Source organism: Eptatretus burgeri, chromosome 17, assembly GCF_056783735.1.
Source record: "Eptatretus burgeri isolate ZD-2024b chromosome 17, Ebu_testis_v1, whole genome shotgun sequence".
In the NCBI taxonomy this organism is placed as follows: domain Eukaryota; kingdom Metazoa; phylum Chordata; class Myxini; order Myxiniformes; family Myxinidae; genus Eptatretus; species Eptatretus burgeri.
Window position 1 is genome coordinate 22,130,631 of NC_140977.1, and position 25,410 is coordinate 22,156,040.

The window sequence follows — 25,410 nt, forward strand, 5'->3', positions numbered from 1 at the left end:
GGTATTATAATAGAGATTTAGCAAGTTAAGCAACACAATTGGAGTCACTGTCACCATCAGATGAAATGTCTTCCACATTAAATTGTCGCACTGCTTCATTTTCAATCAGAGGGGACAATTCTGATTCGACAGGCAAGTCATCAGTCAAGAGAATTTGGGGACATGCAAACGAAGTTGATGGTACACAAACAAGCCGTTGATTTGGGAGCATCCGTCGAGGTTTTTGGCTACGCCAGTCAAGTACACATTGTCGGATAAGGAGTTCGGCATCATTTGAGCCAACTGGAGGACCATTGATTGAGATTGTTAACAAGACATCTAGCATGTCATTTTTCATTGTTGACCTCATTCTTGACTTAATACGCTTAAAGGTCCCCTGACACGCAAAAGTACTGAAATTTCATTTATATATGTCCTATAGGATTTTTTCATCGTGATTTCAGATCTGACAATTTTTTTTCACAATACTCATTCTGTAAAATGTAAAATTAAAAAAACAAACCTCTTCGGGAACGCCCCTAAAAATTATCCTGAAAGGGGCGTAACCCACATGACGTCACGTACAGTATGACAAAGGCTGCACGTAAATTACTCGGGTTGGTTGTCTACGTGATTCTATTGGCTTTCTGTGTGTTTCACATTTGATTGGTTGACTCAATCGCTTCATTCATTTCCGCTTTAAAAAAAAAATCGAAGATTTGGTTTTGAATAATGGATGGCATGGACTTTCATTTGTCTGGTAGCGACAGTGAGTGTGAGAGAAATGAAGGATTTTGGTCTGAATCACATGGAGAATTGTCGGATAATGTAGTCGCTGGAAATGAAATATGGCCTTGGCAGTTCGAGCCCGAAGCAGGACAAGCAGAGGAAAATGGCAATGAAATTCCCGGCGTTCATTATGATCGGGAGGACATCGAAGGAAGACTTGGCAATAACAACTGGTTACACTAAATCCTATTTGTAATTCAATAATGTAAATTCGACTTGCACATTGCTCGATATCAGAAATATTTTAGTGAGGTGACGTGACCAGCGCAGCGGACATCTTGCACCGTGGCGAATGAATCCCAATCAAGGCCGGCGCATGTCATCGGCCGTGTCTCTCCGCGCATAAAACGAAGCAATCTCGCTGTCTGGATACGATGAAAACTTGTGTGCAGAACACACCTTGTGACACAAGTGTCTCGAGTTGTCTGATAAATCTGATGTTCTGTTGCATTTTTATTTATTTTATTCCTACTGTCGTCACGTAGCGCCAGTAGAAAACAATAAGCCTGGTGTTTGCTTCGTGGTGAGGGTGGCGGCTTGGGATCCTAGGGTCCTGAGTTCAAGCCTCGTTGGCCGCTGAATTAAAATACACCAGGAGGTTGACTCAGCCTGTCATCCTTCTGAAGTCGGCAAAATGAGCACCAGTGTACTGGTAAGGGGGACACTGCATCAGCGGCATAGCCACGTCCCAACCAATGATGCAACCAGCAGCCACACGGAGAGAGAGAGAGAGAGAGAGAGAGAGAGAGAGAGAGGAGAGAGAGAGAGGAGAGAGAGAGGAGAGAGAGAGAGAGAGAGAGAGAGAGAGAGAGGAGAGAGAGAGAGGAGAGAGGAGAGAGGAGAGAGGAGAGAGGAGAGAGGAGAGAGGAGAGAGGAGAGAGGAGAGAGGAGAGAGGACAGACAGACCTAGACCTAGTCGGACGAACGACGGATTTATCGGACTAGTCTAGACCAGTGTTTCTCAACCGGGGTTCCTCATAACCCTAGGGTTCCGCAAGAGGTCGCTAGGGGTTCCGCGAGAAACAGTAGTAAATCGGCTAGTGTATTTTTGAGTAGTTTTTGTTTGATTTAATATTTGTAATTTTATGATACACGTACGGCATATTGTTGGAAACTCCTTGGTTATTATAATAGAGGCTTCAACCTCTTATATTATTTACAATTATAACAACCATAGGGAATGTATTTAACGATGTCTATATGGCGCCAGTGTGAAACCGCCCTCACTGGTTAGTGGACGTCCTGTACGCGGCGGATTCGTGTATCATTGAGTGACTGACTCAAGTACGGGACGCATGCACGGTGTCCATCTATCTTCTCTGTGCTTCCTAGCACAAAGTCTCTCTCTCTCTCTCTCTCTCAAGGTTAGTTCTTCTGTTTACCTTTATTGCTTCAGCATTATTTGTTTAACTTTTGTTGATCAAGTTACATGAGGTGTGTTTTTTTTTATTGTCAAACAGACTCGGGGTTGACAAACACTTTCAAAAATTACGTTTTCAAACAAAACAAACAAAAAAATTTTTGTGAATTAAAACCTCGGCATGAGGCCTTATAAACGAGCAGTATGTTTTTTTTTTTTTCATTGCCAATAAATTTGACAAAAAGGGGGTCATTTTTTCCTTAAACAAGGTATCCGAAAAAAAAAAATTATATTTACCACGTGAACTACGATAAAAATATAAAAGAGCTAGATATTAATAATGGTATCTAATAATTTTTATGCAGGGGTTCCCTGATGACATGAAAACTATTTCAAGGGTTCCACGAGGGTAAAAAGGTTGAGAAACGCTGGTCTCGACTCTAGAGATCTCGAGTCAATCCACTCTGTGCGAGTTTCTGTATGTGACGTCACGCTGCGATTCGCTGAAGTCAACTTTTTTTTAGGGGCGGGACATAGCAAGTTGTGAAAAGCACCAGAAATGATCGAAATATTTCTCTAATTATCCCATTTTTGATTTAAAAAAAAAACATGGGTGATTTCTTCACTAGGAAGGTCAAGTTAATATATAAATAACCAGAAAGTTTTGCATGTCAGGGGACCTTTAAGGGTGCTGGCTCCCCATTCTGGCCATGCATTGGAAACTGGCAGAGACATACAAATTTCTGCAAGCTCTACCAGTTTGGGGTAAAAGTGCTTGTACTCCTGTTTCTTAGATAAGATTTGTTTAAGTACCCATTCTGTTGGTGTGAGGTTAGATTTTAACGAAAGTACTTCAGCAGGCACATGTTTTTTTTTCCATGAATTTAATTCAAACTTAAAATTCTGCCACTCAGCAACAACTTTCTGTTGACCAGCTTTCTCAAAAAACTGACCAAGTCGGTCAATGTAATCTGCACCATACTCTGAAAATCCATGGTCATCAGCTTCAGGTACTGAAAAAAAATAAATCGGCGCTGAAGTAGGTGGCGACCTTTTACTTTTTTTCTCTGAGTAGACGGCTGCGGGTCGCCGGTAACCGGCTTCTAAGGAAACCCCTGGATAGGTATTTGTGGACTTTATGCCACTGTGATCTTTGGAAGTGAAACTGCCTCCACTCTTGAAGTTCACTTCTTTATCCACTGCTTTTTGAAGTTGGTGACTTTTTCTGTGCACCCCCCCCAAACCACATGTGAAGAACACACTTTGAAAGAGAGGTCTTCTTCTCCTCTATACTCCAGCTTACCTCTTTTGTTGCTTTGGAGCTTAGTTTTGTGTTGATTTGGGGGTTTTGCGTCAGTGTGGAGCGGTCTCGCAGAGAGATTGAGATCTTCTACTCTTGCTGGTCTTTATCTCCTTCAGCAGGTGTTCGAAGGAAGAACAGAACCTTCCAAGGGCCTAAACTATCTACATTCGTTTTTAGAGGATCACGTTGTGATGTTTCTCTGTTCTACTATCTTTGTTTCATGGGCTCTTTTACGAATTGGCACTGAAACCCAGAGAGCGTCCAATTGTAATTGGTTGACTACAATATTCCCCGGTGCTGTCCACCCCCTCTCCCCCGCCCCAAAAATAAAGGTTTCTAAAGCCTGTAGGTGTACTCGTACGATAGCGAGAAGTTAAGAATTCGCTTTGAGTCAAACCCAAACAGCTGATACTGCATTTAGCAGTGTGTTGTCTGGTTTTACAGACTTTGATGAAGTCCAATAATGCATTTTAACTTCATTGTCTTCATTCCTGACTACATTTCCCTTCAGTGTATAATATTTGACGTTGAGTCAAAATATGACAGTTGAACGAAAGCCTTCTGGCATACAGCGCACTTGTACAGCTTATCCATCTAATGTATTCTTTGATGTCTGATCAAATGTGATGAATACGCAAAAGCTTTATGACAAACGGTACACTTGTGTGACTTCTCTCCAGAGTGTATGATTACATGTTGATTCAAATTTGATAAACGAGCAAAAGCCTTATGACACACCGGACATTTGTACGATTTCTCTCCGGAGTGTGTCGTTTGATGTCGATTCAAAAGTGACGAATAAGCAAAAGTCTTTTGACACACGGTGCATTTGTGCGACTTCTCTTGTGTGTGTATTAATTGATGTTGATTCAGGTACGACAATTGAGCGAAGGCCTTATGACACACGATACACTTGTACGACTTCTCGCCCGTGTGTATTATCTCATGTCGAATCAAATGTGATAATCGAGCAAAATATTTAAGGCAAATAGTGCACTTGTACGACTTCTCGTGCTTCTCACTCATGTGTGTTCTTTTGTGTCGATTCAAATTGAACGAATCGGAAAAGGTCTTTTGACACGAAGTACACGTGTAAGACTTTTCTGCCGAGTGGATCCTTCGATGTCGATTCAAATGTGATGAACGAGCAAATGCTTTGAGACACAGGGTGCACTTGAATGATTTATCGGTCGTGTGTATGATTTGATGTTGCTTCAAATGGAATGAATACGAAAAGGACTTGTGGCACGCAGTGCACTTGTAAGGCTTTTCTCCCATGTGTACTTTTTTTGTGTTGATTCAACTTTGATGTCCGATTGAAAGCTTTACGGCACAAAGAACATTCATGTGGCCTCTCACCTTTCTTGATATTTTTGTGTCTCTTTGAGAAAAGTGTGCCGGCACCGTTGGAAGCACAGTCGCTAATTTTGTTAACATCATGACAAAAGGCCTGTGCAGCATGCTGATTGAAAGAGTCCTTTGTGTAAAAGAAGCTGGAGCACTTGGAATATGGAATTGTAATCCTGCTTTTCATTTCTTTCTCTGCAAAGAAACAACAAAAGCATGCAATAAAAGCACCATAACTGTGAAAATAGCAGAATTAACCGGTATTTCACTTTATCTCAGTTGATACCTGGTGCTCACCCCCCCCCCCCCCCACACACACACACACACACACACACACACACACACACACACACACACACAAATTCTTCTATTCCTCTCCAAGCTTTCACTCCTCGTTTTTGTGTTTTTACCCTCGCCGGAGGAGAGGGTATTGCATTTGAGTCCGTTTGTTACTTGCTGGAATCCTTCGGATTTCGGCAATTATGTTGGTCGGTTGTGTGTGTCATTCTGTGTGTCTGGCTGTCTGTTTGTTTGTGTGTTTGTTTACCCTGTAGCAGTCACACCGTTTCAGCGATCATGACCAAACTGGGTACAGACGTCGGCCATGGTCCAACTTAGACACTTGTCCTTTTTGGTGAATCTAGGTCAAAGGTCAAGGTCACCGAAAAACCGAAATTCTTATTTTCGCAAAAACATCCGCTAAAATGGTCGTATCGCCTTCAAACCAAATCCAAAATGTGCATCTTCCAATACTGCATCCAACCGTGTCTCATTGGGGTGTCACACCAACACCCTTCTTAGCGGTCGGGGGTCGATTGTCAGGAGGGTCGGGTCAAAAATTTCAAATTGCGATAGAAACGCCATTTAAAGTGCGATTGACTTCCAAGTTATGATCATGACCAAACTAAGTGCTATAACTCATTAAACAGTAGCACTATCGACTTATAAGAACCAAATTGATTTCCAGGTTTTTGTTTTTTCAGAGATCATGGAGCTATGACAAAGTTATTCCAGCAATTCCTTGCTCAACAAGCAATTTTTTGTTTGTTACTTGCAAAATAGAAGATTTTTCAAGTGTATTGGTCATTCAATTTTGTCAATCGCTGACAGGTCATAATTTAAAACCGATCTTCATGAAACCACCAAGTTTTATAGATGGTCTCAACTGAGAAACCTATTGATTTTAAGGTCAAAGGTCATCTTCAGGTCAAATTTCCAAAATCGTCATTTTTCATCTGATTGACTTGAAATTTGAACAGGATTTGCATATTGCGTCACTGAATTGGGAAACCAGCTATTTTTGAGATCAACAGGTCAAAGATCAACTCAAGGTCAAACTTCTAAAATCATCAATTTCAATCTGAAAAATAATCAATTTTCATCCGATTGACCTGAGCTTTGATTAAGATTATCAATTTTAATGGTAACGAAATGGACAATTTGATGTATCCATGGCAACCTTTGGAGAGGGGGTGGATTTTGCAAGTATCGTGCTCTGCACGATGTTTTTTTCTCGTTTGTTTGTCCACAAAGAACTTTCGTGTTTGCTCTGCAACTGCTTGTCTGAGTGAGAGATAATTTTCACCAGAGGAGCGACTACTCATGGAGAGTGTTGGACTGATAATTATGACGTCATAGGTCACGTGGTGTAGCAGCCATGTGGGAAATACGGAAAAAACTTTGGACTTCTGCTCAAAGGAAAAAATTGAAAGTTCGCACGTGGCAAGTACTTCTCATGGGGAATAAGTGATTTTTTTTAATGATGTCATAGGTGCCTTCGTTATGATGTCATTGCATATGTAGAATGCTACATCTGATCAGTATGAAAATTTTTGAGGGGTATCTCGGGATAAAATGGTCTCCAGAAATTTTTTTAATGATGTTATCAGTTACGTCATTTGGCAGCCATATTTCTTAAAAAATAAAAATAAAAACTTCAAAAATCTTATTCTCTGAAGTGGCTCAACAGATAGAGGCAAAACTTTATATGTATGACCGTCTATCCATGAGGAACCAAAAGTTCACATATATGATGTCATAGGTCACATGGTTTGGCAGCCATATTGGATTTATCCAAAAACCCATTAAAAAAAAACTTCTTCTCTAGAACAGCTGGACAGATCGAGGGAAAACTTCACACAAATGTTCCCAAGCCTTGGGGCCACCAGGGTATTCATGAATAATTGATGTCAGGTGGTCTGGCAGCCATATTGGATTGAGCGAAAAACTTTAAAAAAAAAAAAGTTATTTCTTTTGAAACCGCTTAATCAATCGAAATGAAACTTCACAGTCATGATCTAGTAGTGATGGAGAATATATATTTTAAATTTCAACCTGATTGGATGCATGGTCTGGCAGCTAGAATCAAGGTATATTTAATTTTTTGATCTGGGTACTTTTTGATTTATTATTATTTTTTTTTTGAATCAGGCTTACTTGGCTGTGCCTGGATGGATTTGAGGGTATAGCAGTAGTCGCTGAAATGCAAATCCTATCCTGGTTCCTCCTGATGACTTCATCTTTGCTTTTGTCTTGTTTGAGTTCCTTTTGATGACTCCAATGCAGGACTGTACCTATTTGGTCTTCCGTTTCATTTGAATTGAATTCATTTTAATCCCATTCTGAATTCAATTGAATAATAATAAACATCATGGGTCAGGGTCAGGTATTCAATCAAAGCGGGACGTCTTGGTACCCGGTCATCATTGCCCACAGTTATAAAGTGGCAGTTCCAGTTATGTCTCTTATTAATTAGGTAACACACAAGTACACAATCGCCACACAAAACAAATCCTGGTGATGGTCTGCAATCTGCGATTGCTCTTTTTCTTATTCCTCATTGTCTACGTCCACCATCCTCCTCTTCTTCATTCTCTATCCCAAGTTCCCCCCCTCCCCCACCCCCCAATCCTCACCCGTATCCTTCTGGTTGTTTGTGAACCTAATACTCTATCGTTCAGCTCCTCCATGAGCCAATAACTTTCTATTAAAAAGCTCTATTTGTAATTCCAAGTGAAAACATTAAATGCATCAGTGCAGGTAGGGGTTCCTTCTGGCAGAGAGGTGACTGACTGTGCAATGACATTATTAAAGGTATTCGAGGCATTGTTGCTCGAAGGAAAAATGAAAACCTTGCTCTTTAAGCAACTTGGGTATGTGCGAGGGGACAAAGAAAATAAACTAGAACAAGTAAAGATTCCATACCCTCGTCCGCACTTGTTTTGTGTGGTTTTATAGTACGTATTTTATAGACATACTCATTCTAATTGTACATGCTTTAGAGAGGTACTCGGTTGAAAAAAAAAAAAAACGTGTTCCACTAGGTGGCGTTTGTGGCCCACTTTAACACATTCAAGACAGAAAAACAGACAGACAAAGAATAAGAAGACATCATGCAGAGCATGATGCTTGCAAAATCCATAAAACAAATTTGACCTCGAATAACAATTGGTGGTTGATTTCAATGACCAAATATGCAACTCCTCTTCAAATTTCAAGTAAATCGGATGAAAATTGAGGATTTGAGAAATACCACCTTAGTTGTTGACCTTGGGCCTATGTTCACCTTTTGACCTCAAAAACAATAGGCTTCTTCCTTATGATAAACTCTACCCTGTGGTGAAGTTTCATGAAGATCGGTTTAAAATTGTGACCTGTAGGCGACAAACAGGCAAACAAATAAGATAAACAGACAGAATAAAAAAATCGACTGACCAATATCCTTGAAAAATCTTCGATTTTGCAAGTAAGACAGACCCAATTGTGATACCCTTTCCAATGGCAAGGGTAATTATGAATTATTCGATGATATTGTGCACAAGGTAGTTGTGGAAAGCACGAGAGATGCCCCATACGTGAACAGTAGTCTCCTCAACAGACATTTGTTCGGTGGTCGATTAGAATTGATGAACAATTACGTAACACTAGCAAGGGTACCCAGCATTGCCCGGTGCTGTTTTAATCCTTTTTAGCTCGCCTGTTCGAAGAACAGAGAGCTATAGCGTTATCCCCGGCGTGAGCGTCAGCATCAGCGTCAGTGTCAGCGTGAGCGTGAAAATGTTAAAGTTTTTGGTGCAAGTTATTTTTTCCTTTCTAATGTTTTTATTTACCACACTATTTTTTTTTTATACGCCCGATATATATATATATATATATATATATATATATATATATATATATATATATATATATATATATATATATATTTTCTACCAAAAAAAAAGTATTATGTGATGCCTTCCATCCGTCCGTCCGTTCCCTAACTCCCAAAGTTTTCAACTTTCACGTTTCATATTTGGTACATAGGTACAGACTGTGGAGACGGTGTGTCGTGACATACATTCATCATCTAAAGTGGTTGCCATGGCAACCAGGATGCTGTTTTCCATCTGTTCCTGTCCGCACTCTAACTCAGTTTTCAACTTTCACGTTTCACATTTGGTACATAGGTACAGACTGGAGACGGTGTGTCGTGACATATGTTCGTCATCTAAAGTGATTGCCATGGCAACCAGGATGCTGTTTTCCATCCGTTCCTGTCCGCACTCTAACTCCCAAAGTTTTCAACTTTCATGTTTCATATTTGGTACATAGGTACAGACTGTGGAGACGGTGTGTCGTGACATACGTTCGTCATCTAAAGTGGTTGCGATGGCAACCAGGATGCTGTTTTCCATGTAGTAGCACAATTCTGTATATACCTTCTTGTTCGGGCGAATATTCTGCTCACTTGCGCTCTTGTTACTGATTACAATATACAAATACATATATTGCTTTAAAATTATTTGGATGAGACTTCACTGCAATGCTTTATAAAAAATATTAATTATTAGACTCGTCTTTTAAAAATGATAAATGTATAAACAGGCGAGCATTGGGTGGCTTTGACACCAACTCTGGTTAGTATAGGGGCATCTGGAATCTCATGGGAATTTAATGATTAAAGCAAACTACCTATCTAATTGTCCTTATTAGTCCCCAATAAACTAAAAAATACTTGATGGACATCTCAAAAACGGGAAGAACACCATTTTATGATGTCATCAAAATGGCCGCCATGGATGTGATGCTATAAAATCACATTTGCAGTCATAATTTTGAAACTACTTGACCAAATTTAATGATGTCAGCAACAAAATGTTCAGGATCATGCTGCAGTACAGTTGCTACTATTTTCAGACAATATTCTACCAAAATATTATGAAATACTTGAAACAAAATGTGTTCAGCACAAATGCTTCTAAACTAACCTACTCTCCCACGCAGACACAAAGATCGAGCTCTTAAACTACCTGGCAGAAAATAAATAAATAAAATCACTCCAGAATGGCACAGAGAAGGGAATAAAGCTTGTGGCATGGGGAGACAAATGTGAAGCAACACACAGAGCGATGAAGTGAGTGAGCAAGAAGAGGCCGACACAAAACTACTGCTGCGTGCCTTTGATGCAACGGCTTGTATCTACCTTTTGTTTGCAAAGTTAAAATTTATTATTATTTATTATGTTTTATCAGGTCATTTTAGCTAGTTATTCTTTTTTATGTTATATTTACTTAGTAGTTGTTATATTATATTTACTTATGTTATATTTACTTAGTTATGTTATATTTACTTAGTAGTTTGTGTTATATTTATATGCATCATGTTAGTTCAACTGTCACGAAAACCATATATACTTTACACAATATGTACTTGTGATTTTATTCTGTTTCAGTATTGTATTATTTTTATTTTTTATATTATAATTATTTTATTCAGTATCCCTATGTTTAAGACTTGATCTTCAGTTATTGTCATGACAATGCAGTGTTTTAAAGCATAACAGTTTACTAAATGTTTGTATTTGTCTCAATTTGTTCAGTAAATATATAAATATAATGCATATTTTATATGTGGACACTGATGTCTGAAAATATATATATATATATATATTTTTTTTTTTTACATGTGTATTATACTCTCCATTTGAAGTTACTGTTTGTTTTTAACAGAGATTCAAGGGCAGTTATATGAAGATATTCAGCCTAATAATACTATAACAGACAAGTAGAGGTACATTTAAATTACACCTCCCCCTTGCCAAATAAATAAATCACAAATCCTCCAGCCTTCGGCACCCAGCGATGCCTCCATGCAGCACATAGAGATGGAATTGGTAGGGAGCAGTGTACAAAAAAAAGACCATAACAATTTGTTAATACGTTTATTGAAATGACAGTTGTTGGCAAATTGTTCACATTTTCAATACATAGCAAAATGGCTTGCAAGTTCACCAGTAGAGCATAACAGGTATGAGCATCCACAGATAGCAGGCAACAACATACACAATGTGGTCATAACAGCCTAGACAAATGGTCATAAATTAAAAAAACAATTCCAGATCCATGCTGTCATCATGATGAGTTACAGAGTCTTTTTCGAAACCTTTTGTGTTTTAGAGCAACTTCTCTCCATCCATCATGAACACTATTGGTATAACCACATTCAGTTTCTTAATCCTCTTCAAACATTTACTTTCTCTTCCCTTCATTATTTGTAAGACCCAAAAGTATCCATATTGAAGTCATCCATTATAGTCTTTATGCCTGATGTTGGCTTAATGATTAGGGTGGTTGGCTTGGGATCTGAGGATCCTGAGTTCAGAATCCCACTTAGCTGCTGAATTCAGGTAGGGTTGACTCTGCCTGTCATCCTTTCAAGGTCGGCAAAATGAGTGCCAGCATGCTGGTATCCTGTGTTGGAGTGGTGACCCGTCCAGGATTGTGCCCAATAGCAAAGGAGACTGCTTAGGCAGCATCAACACTCTACACAGATTATGGTCCTAATGGATGGATTATGAACAGCAGATGTTTCCAGATGGATAACAATAAATATAATCTCTTTGAAAATTATTCAGAAAGATACCTTTGAAGGTCCTTGAGCAACTGAGAGCAACAAAGAAAGCACCGTGGTATCTTGTATAACTTGGATATTTTGATGTGTAATCCACCATCACTCTGTCTCGAGTGATTCCTTGTGCTCAATTGCGAGTAATGGCATATGCAAGTCCAGGGTGGGGCAGAGAAACAGGAGATTTTAAAAACCGATCTCCACAATGCCAACATGATCGCAACTTCTTTGACTGACTCGCTACTAGGTTTCCTCAAGTTAATGAGGCCAGTTGGTCTCAACAAGATGGCACAACATCTCATACCACCAGTGTTGTGTCAATGGCCGCCATACGACTACTTTTTCATAACCACATCATCTGCAGGAATAGTGACATTACTTGGCTCCAAGGTCCCCAGACCTGTCAGCCTATGACTTCTTCATGGGGGCACTTAAAAAGCAAATCGTACACTCATCCATCCATCCATCCAAAGGGACCATACTCTGTGCAGAGCATTGGTGCTGCTTAAGCAGTCTCCTTGGCTATTGGGCACAATCCTTGACGGGTCGCCATGCAAACACGGTATACCAGCAAGCTGGCACTCGTTTTGCCGACCTCGGAAGGATGACAGGGAACACTCATCACCCACACAATATTGAAGAGCCGAAAGAAAGACTTCGTCAAAAAATTGCCAGAATTTATTTGGAGATGCTACGCTGTGTCATGGGAAACATGCCTGTGGAATGCCTGTGCAGAGATGGAGGTCACCTCAAGGATGTGGTCTTCAAGATGGCATATTTGTAATTTGGCACATACAAAATGTTTATTGAATTACTGAGTATTTAAAACCGCCCGTTTCGCTGCCCCACGCTGTACTAATGGATATTGAGTTTGCCTAAAACTTACTCTCTCTTGATTTTTTTTCTCTGTTGCAATCTCCTTCAATGGCTTTACAGGTACTGTATACTTGCTTATAGGTACTGTATAACCTCCGATGTTGACTACGAGCTCTCTGCCCTTCAAGTATTTTAGTCTTTTCGACCTCAGCTTCTGTAGCTATCTGTTTTTGATTACGAGCTTTTTGTTTTTCTAATCCATTTTTACCCCTCAGCCCGAATTGGGCTAAGGGGTATTGTCTTCACAGGCGTTGTCCGGGCGTCCGTCCGTCCGGGTGTCCGTCTGTCAACTTTTGGTTTCCGTCAATTTCGAGGAGAATGCCTTGTCCGATTAAATCCATTTTTGCAGGGTGTGTTGGGGGTTGATTAGAGGAAGGTTCCTTTCGAAAATGGGCGCGCTGCGATTTTCAATGTGGCCTCCATGGCAGCCATCTTGAAATTGGTTTCCGTCGATTTTGAGGAGAACGCCTTGTCCGATTAAATCCATTTTTGCTGGGTGTGTTGGGGTTGAGTAGAGGATGGTTTCTTTCCAAAATGGGCATGCTGCGATTTTCACTGTGGCCGCCACGGCAGCCATCTTGAAATTGGTTTCCGTCGATTTCTAGAAGAACGCCTTGTCCGATTAAATCCATTTTTGCAGGGTATGTTGGGGTTGAGTAGAGGAAGGTTCCTTTCGAAAATGGGCGCGCTGCGATTTTCAATATGGCCACCATATTGAAATTGGTTTGTGTCAAGGGGCTGAGGGGTTACGCCCGCTTTGCGGTGCAATTTTTCATTTCCTCCGCTGTTTCTCGACTTCCTTTTCCGAGTCGCTTCCTTAGATTGCTTGTAATGTTCCTTGTTCATTCCATACTTTTCTCAAAGACCTAAAAATCTTGAGGTATTTCGAGAAGATTGGCTATTCAATAATTATTGACTTCATTCGCAATCACTCCTTATCTTCAGAAGAGGTGACTCGAGATATTTTTGGTCTTCCCCTTGTACCGCCTTTAAAGCCAGAAACACGTGTACGATCAGCCATTACATGTCTTCAGTTAAATGGGAAATTCAAGTTGTAAAGTCTCTCTGTAAGTGAAGGAGCTCAAACAATGAAGTTTCGTGCAACACCTGAAGTCTGTGCTTCACGTGGCAGTGGTTCAAACTTTCATAGTGAGGGAACGAATCAGCGACAAACTCGATCCCGATCTTCACTTTCTTATCAGAATCTAAAACATAAACAGTGAATAAAAACAATTCATTTACACCAAACTTTCATGAACCACAAGTTCTCTGTATGAAACGAACATCATTTACCGGGTCCAGTATCCTTATCATCAGGTGAAACGACCATGTAATTAATTGTTCTGCGGAAGAACCTCCCGGACTGACCAAGTTTCCTCAATCGCTCACGGTATGGTTTCCAGGTGGTTCACTCTGTGATCTTCACCGAAGAGCTATCTGGTCCTAATGCAACACACGGTACTTTGAGGATGTCGGTGACGAAGCAGAGATTGGAAACGAAGCAGAGTGGAGGGGGATTTTTAATTGCATCCTCTTGCACTTCTGAGGTGAATGTGTACAAATGATACTTACTCCGCCGTGCAGCACATGGAGACAGAATTGGGAGGGAGCGGTGTAAAATAACTGATTGATTAATTGCGTAATTAAAATATATACCTTAAAAAAATCTCTCTATATATATATATATATATATCTCTCTCTCTCTCTCTCTCTCTCTCTCTCTCTCTCTCTCTCTCTCTCTCTCTCTCTCTCTCTCTCTCTGTCTCTCCCTCTCTCTCTCTCCCTCTCTCTCTCTCACTCTCTCCCTCTCACTCTCTGTCTCTCTCTCTCTCTCTCTCTCTCTCTCTCTCTCTCTCTCTCTCTCTCTCTCTCTCTCTCTCTCTCTATCTATCTATCTATCTATCTGTCTCTCTATCTATCTGTCTCTCTGTCTGTGTCTCTGTCTGTGTCTCTCTCTCTCTCTCTTGCACAGCCATATATTTTAAGTTACAAACATCAAACTCAGGGGTACAAATACAACTTTGTGTGAGGGTAACATCAGCTGTGTGGCCATAGTCTCACGTGGGGATGTGGGGGCTGGAAGGGGCATAAATTCTCCTCGTAAATGTGTACCGTGTGGTGTCACCTGATGGTGGTGGCAATTTCCATTTTTACATGGGCAATGCTGAAGTTAAAGCACTCTTCACATGGGTAAATTTGTCCTCCTTCCATTCTCCTTCCTCCCCCTCCTCCTCCACCCCCCCCCAAAAAAGCGAAGGGGCCTGTCAAAGCCTGTCATCATGTGTGAGACATTTGTAGCGGGAAAGGACATCAGGATAAACGAGGGGCAAAGGCGGAGAGCGGGACATGAGGACGGGGAGGGGGTGGATGGAGAGGAGGGTTTAAAGCACTCTATGCACGGGTAAATTTGTCTTGCTTTCCTTCTCCTTCTCGCCCAAAAAATTTTGGCAAACAGGACAACTAATTGGTTGGTCAGCGAAGTGATGGGTAGGCTATGCTCGTAAATAATAATCGTAAAACAATTAAGTTCTCAATTGGCTAACAGCATACCTAAACCACCACCATTTCATCCAAATCTGTAACTTTTTGAAAATAAAGGAATTTATCGAAAAATTCAATAATTCATCGATTAATAAAAAAAACAAAACACCTTTTATCGCCAAATCACTTGGTCACTGTTGTGTCCAAATATCAGCTTCCTCGCTCAAAAGGTGCCCGAGATATTGCCCAGATGAGAGAGAAAATAAAGTAATTAATAATTAATTGATTAATCAAAAAATAAAAAATACCCTTTTTGCCAAAGCACTTGTTCAATATTGTGCCCAAATTTCAGCTTCCAAGCTCAAAAGATGGCTGAGATATTGCCCGGACAAACAAACAAACAATAAGATGTCGTGCACAGCACGGCACTTGAAAAATCCATAAAACCAATTTGACCTCATAAATAATTGGTGGTTGAATTAAATTACCAAACATGCAACTCCTCTTCAAATTTCAAGTGAATCGGATGAAAATTGACAATTTTAAAATTGGGCCTATGTTGATCTTTTGGCCAACGTGGACCTCCAAAATAATTGGCTACTTGAATTCAGTGTCCTGAAATATAAATCCTCTTCAAATTTCAAGTCAATCAGATGAAAATTGAGGATTTTAGAAATATCACCTTAGTTGTTGATTTTTGGCCTATGTTGACCTTAATAACAACAGGCTTCTTCCTTATGACAAACTCTACCATGTGGTGAAGTTTCGTAAAGATTGGTTTGAAATTGTGACTTGTAGACGATAAACAGACAAACAGACAGACAGACAGACAGAATAACAAAATCAACGAATCAACATACTTGAAAAATCTTCGATTTTGCAAGTAACAAGAAAACAAACAGAGTGAAAACTGAGTACGCCCTTTCGGTGCGTGTCATCGCCGGGCGCCGAAGGCAATGACGTCTAGCTGCGCCTGGAGATGGAATCGGGAGGGGCGGTGTACAATTCATCTTATCTTGGTAATACAAGCTCATGCCCAGTTGTTAATACACATGAATGCAATATCATAGCTGTATGATTTCTTACAATGATTGTACAAGAGCAACCCTTTGGAAACTGCATTTAAAATATATGTTGTCAATAAATATTACATAAATATATCGATAAATATTTTGTCAAACGATGTATTGCCTTTGGATCACTTTTTAAAATTTTAGAATATAATCAACCCATTCAGTGTCTTTCCTGTATACTAGTCCATTACACGAAAGAATGTTGGCTACTGAAGTGCTAAAAAAACTAAAAAAACTACTGAAGTGCTACTAAAAACACCCATATTTACTCTTTTGGGATACATTTCATCAATTGTTTGTGGAATATTGTCTGAAAATAGTAGCAACAGTTCGACAGCATCATCCTGAACATTTCGTTTCCAATATCATTAAACTTGGTCAAGTAATTATTACTGGAAATCTGATTAAAAGCATCCCGTCCATGGCAGCCAGCCATTTTGATGATCATAAAATGGTATTCCACATGTTTTTGAGATGTCCATCAAGTTTGTTTGTTTTTTAAATTGTTTGGGGACTAATAAAGATGATTAGATAGGTGGTTTGCTTTAATCATCAAATTCCCATTGAACTTTTTAACTAACATATTCTACCCCACTATTTGGCATTTTGAAGAAATCAAAGTTTGTTTGTTTTTGTTTTTTTTAATGAGGGCTGAAAACACTTCCTTCCACCCACTAAGGAATGGGGTTGGGGATCATTTAACATTACTTTTCACATAGTTACAAAGGCTTTGGCACTATCAAGCGATTAAAAAAAAAAAAAAAGGCAAAATTTTAAACTGGTTGTAACGATGGTTTAAAAGTCCCCGGCGAACAAAACCGAGTAACAGAAAACACACACAGCACATACGCAAAGTGCCTCAGTTAGCATTCATATATCATTTTGAAAGTCACGTATTGAAGAAATAATGCAGTGCCGCGTGTTTTATGCGCAACCTTTCTCACCGTCAAGCAACCAATCAGCAGGGTTGACCTCCTTGAGAGGAGAAACACATGGTTCTTGCTTTACACAGTCTCTGCTCAAAACCTCCTGGGGAGTTTGAATAATGTCACTTTGGAAAATTTCTGTCTTCACTGGATGAGATTCACCTGCAAACAATGTGATATCAGTCCGTCAAAGAGAGGACACTGTGTACCAGTTTATTTATGACCAAAAAAATCAGCTCGGACAAGTGAATTCAAAGGACAAATGCACAATTTTTGAAATTATCAAGCCAACAACAAAGTACCATGAAGGCTCACAGAACCATCTGTACAACCAAAAAGCAGAACATAGTAAAAGTTCCACTGTCAAACTATATTTGCAGAGAGTTCAAAATATACACTCTCCTAACAAAAGTTGTAGGACACTTCTTTTGCACCCGTGAGAACTGCCTGAATGTGCATTTAATTTGCAAAATCATGACTATCATGAACAGACACCGTGTACAAACAGGCTTGGATGAAAGAAGAATGGATTACATTTTCTGTTCGGCTGAATCACAGTTCTCCCAAATACTTTGGCGAATTGAAAGTGTAACCTATCCTGCTTTCACTAAAGGATTGATAAACACTGTTATTATGGGCAACATTAGACATGTAGAAACGAATGAGCAGACAAATGGGCTCTGGACATTATCATTTCAGCCTTTCGGAAGCTTAGGACAGCTAAGGACTCATTGCCCCCATGAAATCAAAGTCAACACCTGTATCCTTCCGAAGTACTTCTTTTTACCTTTTATATCTTCCACAAAGTAAAATACCGTTGAAACTACATCTTTTTTTTTTGAGCCTCGTTTGCAATTTAATCTACAACATCTTAATCTGCTTTGAGGTTGTAACATTATGCTTCACACACCAAACGTATGGAGAACAATTTTAGTCCGAATCAGTCCATAACCTTTTGAGATATTATGCTCTGTATCGTTTTTAGCACTTTCGATCAATGATGAAGAATCAGTTGAAAAACAAGAAAAAGAGCAATCAGAGATTGCAGACCCTTGCCAGGACTTCTTTTGAGTGGTTTATTTTTTATTTATGGGTTTGAGGGTAAATCCAATATGGCTGCCAAACCACGTGTCCGATGAAGTTGAAATTTAAAGCATGTATTCCCATTTCTACTACATCAGAAGCATGAAGTTTCACATCGATTGCTTGAGCGGTTCCAGAGAAAACATTATTGAATATTTTTCTTCAATACAATCTGGCTGCTAAACCATGTGACCTATCAAGTATTCCTTAACAAACTTGTACAACCAAGGCTTGGGAAACATTTGTGTGAAGTTTCCCCTTGATTTGTCCAGCCGTTCTGGAGAAGAAGATTTTTTTATAGGTTTTAGGATAAATCCAATATGGCTGCCAAACCATGTGACCAATGACATCATAAGTGTGACCTTTTTCTTCCTCATCGACAGGCGGTCATACGTGTAAAGTTTCGCCTCGATCTGTTCAGCCACTTCACTGAAAAATATTTTTTAAGGTTTAAAAAAAATAAAACAATATGGCTGCGAATCATGTGACCGATGACGTCAATTGTTATTCTGTGGACCATTTAATCACGAGATGACCCTTAAAAATTTCATACTGATTCGATGTGGGGGTTCTACATATGCAATTTTGACGTGATAACGAAGGCACCTATGACGTCATTAAAAAAAAAAATCACTTATTCCCCATGAGTACTTGCTATGTGCCAAGTTTCAATTTTTTCCTTGGTGCAGTTTCAGAGATACAGAGGTCCAAAGTTTTTCCAATATGGCTGCCACACCAGGTGACCTGTGTCATAATTATCATTAAAACATTCTACATGAGTAGTCGCACCAATGGTGAAAATTGTCTCAATCCGACAAACGGTTGCGGAGAAAAACACTAAAGTTCTGTGCGGACAAACAAACAGCCAGTCAGACAAACAAACAAACAAACGGACCCAAATGCAATACCCTCTCCTTTGGTGAGGATAAAAATTCTAGTATCTATTATGGTGTCAAAACCCGACTCCAACTACTTTAGAATGGGAAACCAACCAACACGTTTATTGCGTGACTTGCACATCATCAAAAAACATGGCGCCACTCTCCCTGCCGTAAAGCACCCCCCGCCGCTCACTTACGGCAACAGAAAACTCCAGTTCATTACGATGCACGCGCCTCACCAACCGGAACAAAAGCACATAACTGAACATTACATTCCCCCCCCCCCTTTTCTTATCTGCACAGCGTTTAGATGTGGAAAGAGGTTACAAAATCCTGTAGGTAGCCCAGACGCTGTCGAACCCGCGTGGACCGTGCTGCAGGCACAACACGTTCAAGGTCCCCTCCATTGGTCCCAACATCTGAAATGGAGGGCCAGAAAGAAGTTCTATGGTGACCAAACGGTATTGGCTGAGGTTCTGGAGGTAGTACTTTGCGCAGCCGGCTGGCATGCCACTGGGACCCGTCGTGGAGCTGGAAAGTGGCTGAACCAAGCTGGTGACTAACACTTAGAGAGGAGGACCAGAAGGACTGGAGCTTGTCGCTATGGTGGGGCCGTTTAGACCTAACCCAGTCCGAGACACGTATGCCAGGCGACTTCACTCTGTGAGTTCTGTCAAACCACTGCTTCATGCAGTGCTGGTGCTGACTGACTCTGGTGCAAACATCAGGTGTGGGAAGCCGAACTTTAGGTGGACGTAGCCTATCCAGTGGCAGTTTCAGCTCTCGCACCAACATTAGCAGCGCTGGCGAGACCCCTGTGGTCGTGTGCTGGGTTGCCCTGGAGGAGAGCTATCTGAAATGCGCAACCTTGGGCCAGGTGCGCTCGTATGCCATTCTTGAGGGTTTGATTAAACCGCTTGAGCCTCCCATTGGCCTGTGAGTGATAGACAGCTGTACGGATGTGCTTGATCCCCCTATCACTGAGGAAGGTGGAGAACTTGGCAGAGATGAACTACGGCCCATTATCTGTAATGATGATCTGAGGCAGCCCCCAAAGGGAGATGACAGTGTCAAGGATGTTGATTATGGCCTGGGAGGTTACTGAGCCCATCGGGAAGACCTCAGGCCATTTGGAATGGAGATCATAGATGACAATGAGGTAGCACTGGTGGTGGTGTACGCCATGGATTTCCGCACAGATATCGATCTGCAGGTGGTCCCAGGGCCGAGAAGGCCAGGTCAGCGATTGCAGAGGCAGTGGGGGCAGGTTTGCCCGTTTTTCCACAAAGCAGGCAAGCTGCACAGTCTCTGACCATTACCTCCATATCGTGGTAGATACCAGACCACCGCATCAAGTCCCGGCAATGCTGCTTCACTCTGATGATACCCAGGTGTCCCTCATGCACCAGAGCCAGCCAGCACTCATGCACGCAGAGCATATGGTATGACTGTGCAGTGACCTTGAGCCACACAGGTGTCATTCTAGCATGACAGCTTCTCCTTGATCCTGGCAAATGGTGCTGGCTCATCGGGCACCCAGGAAGGCCAGCCTCCCGTGATGTAGGAGCGCAAGGTGCTAGAGAGGGGTTCCTCCGCAGATGCCTGCTGGAGTTCAAGGAGGGAAACCACACCCTGGAGAGGGGTGGGCAGCAGTTGAATCAAGTCATCCTCCATGTCCACATTGCGGTTGGCAGGTGCGGCTGCGACGACAGCTCTGGAGAGCATGTCCGCTACCACGTTTTCCTGGCCTGGGGTGAAGTGAAGCTTGAAATTGTACAGTTGGAAGCGATCCGCCCTTCTGTACAGTCAGAGCGGTCTGTGTCCTGTACCCGAGGTGGATATCATGGCTGCAAGAGCTGGTGATCCGTGCGAAGTGTAAAAGCCCGGCCACATAGGTATATGTGCCAGCGTTCACAAGCTCAGTTACAGCCTCACGCTCCCCCACCAAATATTTATATTTGGTAGGACTCAATGCCCAAGAGGCGAAAGCGATGGGCTTCTCCATCCCATTTTGAAGTTGGGAGAGGATGGTCCCCAACGCTGTGGCAGAGGGGTCACTCACAGGTGACCAATGTGGGACTGGCGTGGTCGAAATGTGCCAGGATGGGTGCTATGGTGAGCTGGTGCTTCAGCTGGTGCACAGCCTCTTGGTAGAGTCCACAGTCCAGACCCAGGAAGCTTCATTCTTCAGCGGCTGGTGCAGGGGCGATGTTGTCGCTGAGTACTCTGGCAAGAAGCGGAGATAGTATGCTGTCATACCTAGAAAGGAGGCAAACTGTGCAGCTGACATAGGCTCCGGAACGTGGTGGATCGCGTCCGAGTTTGAGTGTAGTGGAGAGATACCGTGGGCTGAGAGACGGAACCCCACAAACTCAATATCTGACACGGCAAAGATGCACCACTTCTTGTTGAGCGTGAAGTTGTGCTGGGCCAGCTTGCAGAACACCTGGCAGAGGTGCTCGTCGTGGATGGAGGCATTGGAACCATGTACCACAATGTTGTCTAAGTAAATGGACACTCCTGGGACGCTGGCGAAGATGGACGACATTATCTTCTGGAAACAGATGGGCACCGAGCTCAGACCGAAAGGCATGCAGGCGTAGTGAAAAACGCCAGCGTGTGTGATGAAAGCAGTGAGGTCCCTGTTGCTCGGGTGTAGGGGAACCTGGAGGTAGCCTTGTCTCAAGTCCAGTTTACTGAAGACAGTGGAGCTGTAGAAATGGGTGGTGAGCTCCTCTGTTGTTGGAAGTGGATATTTATCTGGGGTGATCACTGTGTTCACAGCATGCAGATCCATGCAAATGTGGAGCCCCCTCCCCCCCCCAACTTATTTTTTGCTATTACCAGGTTGGAGATCCAGGGCGAGGCATTGATGGTCTCGATAATCCCAGAATCCAGTAGGGCTTTCAGCTCGGCTGTCACTTCATCCCGCAGGGTGAGGGGAATATGGCACAGTGGCTGGATCACTGGGATCACCAATGGGCTGGTGAATGAAGGCGGAGAGGCAGCCGAGGCAATCAAACAGCGCCGACCATTGTCGCTGTTGGGGGGAAGCAACCTTCTGTGCCGCAGTTTCAGTCAAGGAGAAACCGAGCACCATGAAGAGGTAGAGACCCAGGAGGTAGGCCACCTTGCGCGTAACATGGACTGAGAAAGCCGACAGACCTGGTACCCTAATGCACCAGCAGCTGCAACGAACCCAAGACTTCAATTCTGACCTGTCCATAACCACTGAGAGCGGTAGAGGGGCGCTACAGTGGTAGGTTCAAAAAGAAAAGAAAAAAACGACTCCAACTACTTTAGAATGGGAAACCAACCAACACATTTATTGCGTGCCTTGCACATCTTCACAAAACACGGCGCCGCTCTCCCTGCCGTAAAGCTCCCCCCTGATCCTCACTTACGGCAACATAAAACTCTCCAGTTAAACACGATGCACGCGCATCACCAACCGGAACAAAAGCACGTAACTGAACATAACAGTATCCAGTTCATTATCTGGATCTTCACCAAAATCTAATCATTTCGTCCTTGTTACACACCCAACCTGTACACCAAGTTTCGTCTGAATACATCCATAACATTTTGAGATATCATGCTCAGACAGACAGACAGACAAACAGAAAGAAAGACAAACAAACAGACAGGAACTATTGCACAACCACAGAGCATTATGATTGACAATGGCGAGTCACATGGTTCATCCTCGTGGGGGGGGGGGAGGAATGTTCCGCTAACACAACATCGTTAGTTGACCTCAAACGGAGATTGGTGAGGAGGAACTTATTTATTCAGATTAATGTTCAAGCCTCAACATTAACAATTTCTTCAAGACTTACCTATCATGGGACAATCCACAAACTCAGGATCTTTTTTCGCCTTCCGGTCAAAATCTGGAACAAAATAAATCCGGTGACAACTCAATGTGATTTTCCGTTATGGGGAATTGCATTTTGATTCATTTCATTTTGTATGCGGCCTCTGGCTGGTTTTGCTTCACTTCTGAGAGTGTGGCTACGTCGCTGATGCAATCAATGCTCCATGTAGTTTAGTGGAAGAATTTGGTCAGGGTGCCGGCAATCGTTCACCTGCTCTTCATAAAGAACACAATGGGATCTTTATGTTCACCAACTAATGCGGGCAGATGGGATGCCCAGTTTATCGTCCATCCAAGGGACGGCGCACACATCAATGAATCGCCCTGCATGTGAAGCACTGGGATGACAGTTTATAGCCGTGTTGCGATTAAAACCCAAGTTGGACAGCTCAGAGTAAAGTATGCACACCTCCAGGCCATCCTGCCAGCGCATTGCAGGGTGGTAAATGACCGCTTAAGGTCATATCCGGCAATGCACGTGTTTTACCCCAAACATGCCCACAAATGTGCGGAAGGAATGAAGGTTCCTTACGAGCTTAGTGTTCGATTCACCAAAGAGCCTCGCAATAGGCATCGAGACAATAATGCGTCATAGAATGTACACTCATCATCATCTGTAGCTCTAACGTGCAAACAGTTACCATGGTTCAGCCCTCTAACTTGCGGTGTCCAAACATCAACGAATTCGGACTCAACCTTCACTTTCACAATGAAATCTGCAAATAAATCGGTGCACGAGACAAACTTGAAGAAACATTTGTAGGAATAAAAAGCATCGATAATTTGAAAGCAACTGTTACAATTTTCGATATTGCAAAAACTTCACACAAAGATACATTTTAGGGATTGTTTCAACAAGAACGAGGCTCAAGGCAGAGCAAGGTTAAACTTACAGTTTAGCAGAGCAACAACAGAACATACTGGCAAGGGGATAAAGATAAATAGTATAGGCTCTGGAGGGGGGGGGATGTTTGTGTACATAACTCTTTTAGAGCGTTACCCTATTTTTTTTTTTTTGTTCTATATGCCAAGACCTTCAAAAAAAGTTTGAGTAACACCTTCAGATCAAGTACATTTTCTCTGTGGGGTCCATCTTGGATTCGCAGTTGGCTACCAGCAAACCATAATTGAACCAAAATGCCCATATTGGGTTTAGATGGAATAAATCATTAATTTTGATTTACTTCAATTACTTATGAATTGCTTAACACATTTTAGCATGATTTAGTCTCTTAAAAATTGGTTCACAGGAGAAAATGACCATATTTTTACATAATTTTAGTCAAAAATAGCTTTCAACTTGAAAGTAGCTCAAAGTTTAATGGTCTCTGAATGACTTAATATTGTAAGTAGAGCTATAAACTTTGGCCAAAAGTTTCATTATTAAGTTCTCTGAGCAATTCAATTTTCATATTATCACAATGGGGCTGTGTGTTATGACCACAGAGCTCATTGTAAACCAAAGTCACCACTACCCCCAAATGGCCACTTTTACAGCATTTCATCAAATGATGATATCTCCTCAACTAAATGGCATGGGAAGTTGATTTTTTTTGTACTAAATATAGGTTATTGACCCCAAGGAATTCATTGATAAAATTTTTGTAGTTTTTGTTGTTGATCTACTTAGCATAATTCCAAAATTGCTGCCAAAATATTGAAAAAAGCTCATTGTAAACCAAAGTCACCCCTGCCCTCAAATGGCCACTTTTACTGTATTTCATCAAATGATGATATCTACTCAACTAAATGGCATGGGAAGTTGATTTTTGATACTACATGCATATATAGATTTTTGACCACAAGAAATTCATTGGTTACATTATTTTGAGTTTTTGGAGTTGATCTACTTATTAATAATTCCAAAATTGCTGCCAAAATATTGAAAATTCGGAATGCAGAACAATATTCAAGATGAAACTCTAACTTAATATCCTTCCCACTTCCTCGAGCCTATCTATTAAAAGAAGTCAAAAGCAATATTAATTTAACAATTTTAATGTTTACACATTGAAATAAGTTCTGGTTTATGCACAACCATTAATACAGTGGTGCACAATGCACATTCATCAATACTATTAGTTACATACACATTGCTGCCAAATAGCTCAATATGTTCCTGACTTGTTGTTGATCTCATCTCAAAACCCATCTCCTTCAACAAGCTTCAGTCTTTTGGAAACATGGTCATTGTGTATGCCGCTGGCTTCCCGTATCCTTTTGCAGCCATTGCTTGTGCTTGCTGTCTTATCATCGCCTACTTTTTGGCAGATAATACATTTTGTTGCATCATAACAGAGGTCTTGAGATGACTTTACAGGAGTTACAGACTCCATCATTGGCACTTTATCCAACTCTTCACAACCCTGAAAAAAGGATATTATTAGTACTACATGTTGTACATACTAGGGGAATTGGAGGCACAACCACACACTTAAAGTAAATTGGACAACTACCTATTTGGAATCAATGCTAGTTTTAATTTTGGCAATTGTATATGACCCCCATCTCCTCAAGAACATAACAGGTAAATACATGTAAACTATT

The 25,410-nt window shown here is 41.4% G+C and overlaps 2 protein-coding genes across 8 annotated transcripts in view; both read right to left on the reverse strand.

The window, feature by feature from the left end:
* Window positions 1-1,597: 1,597 nt before the first annotated feature.
* LOC147009522 (uncharacterized) lies at window positions 1,598-4,940 on the reverse strand. The gene has a single exon (XM_085861301.1). The coding sequence runs from the start codon at window positions 4,707-4,709 to the stop codon at window positions 4,026-4,028; it is 684 nt and encodes a 227-aa protein (XP_085717427.1). The 5' UTR covers window positions 4,710-4,940; the 3' UTR covers window positions 1,598-4,025.
* LOC147009523 (uncharacterized) overlaps window positions 4,886-25,410 on the reverse strand; it is a 38,071-nt gene continuing 17,546 nt past the window's right edge. Inside the window, exons 2-6 of one of the 7 annotated variants that reach the window (XM_085861308.1) lie at window positions 23,505-23,579; window positions 22,826-22,879; window positions 17,041-17,184; window positions 8,314-8,431; window positions 4,886-4,973 (exon numbers count right to left, since the gene is read on the reverse strand). In XM_085861308.1, the coding sequence (XP_085717434.1) occupies window positions 8,340-8,431; window positions 17,041-17,184; window positions 22,826-22,879; window positions 23,505-23,579 (365 nt within the window). In that variant the 3' untranslated portion in view covers window positions 4,886-4,973; window positions 8,314-8,339. Of the gene's footprint in view, window positions 4,974-7,692; window positions 8,432-10,966; window positions 13,748-14,376; window positions 15,997-17,040; window positions 17,185-22,825; window positions 22,880-23,504; window positions 23,580-25,410 lie in introns of those variants that run through there. The other 6 variants (XM_085861305.1, XM_085861307.1, XM_085861304.1 and 3 more) reach the window with 6 other exon arrangements.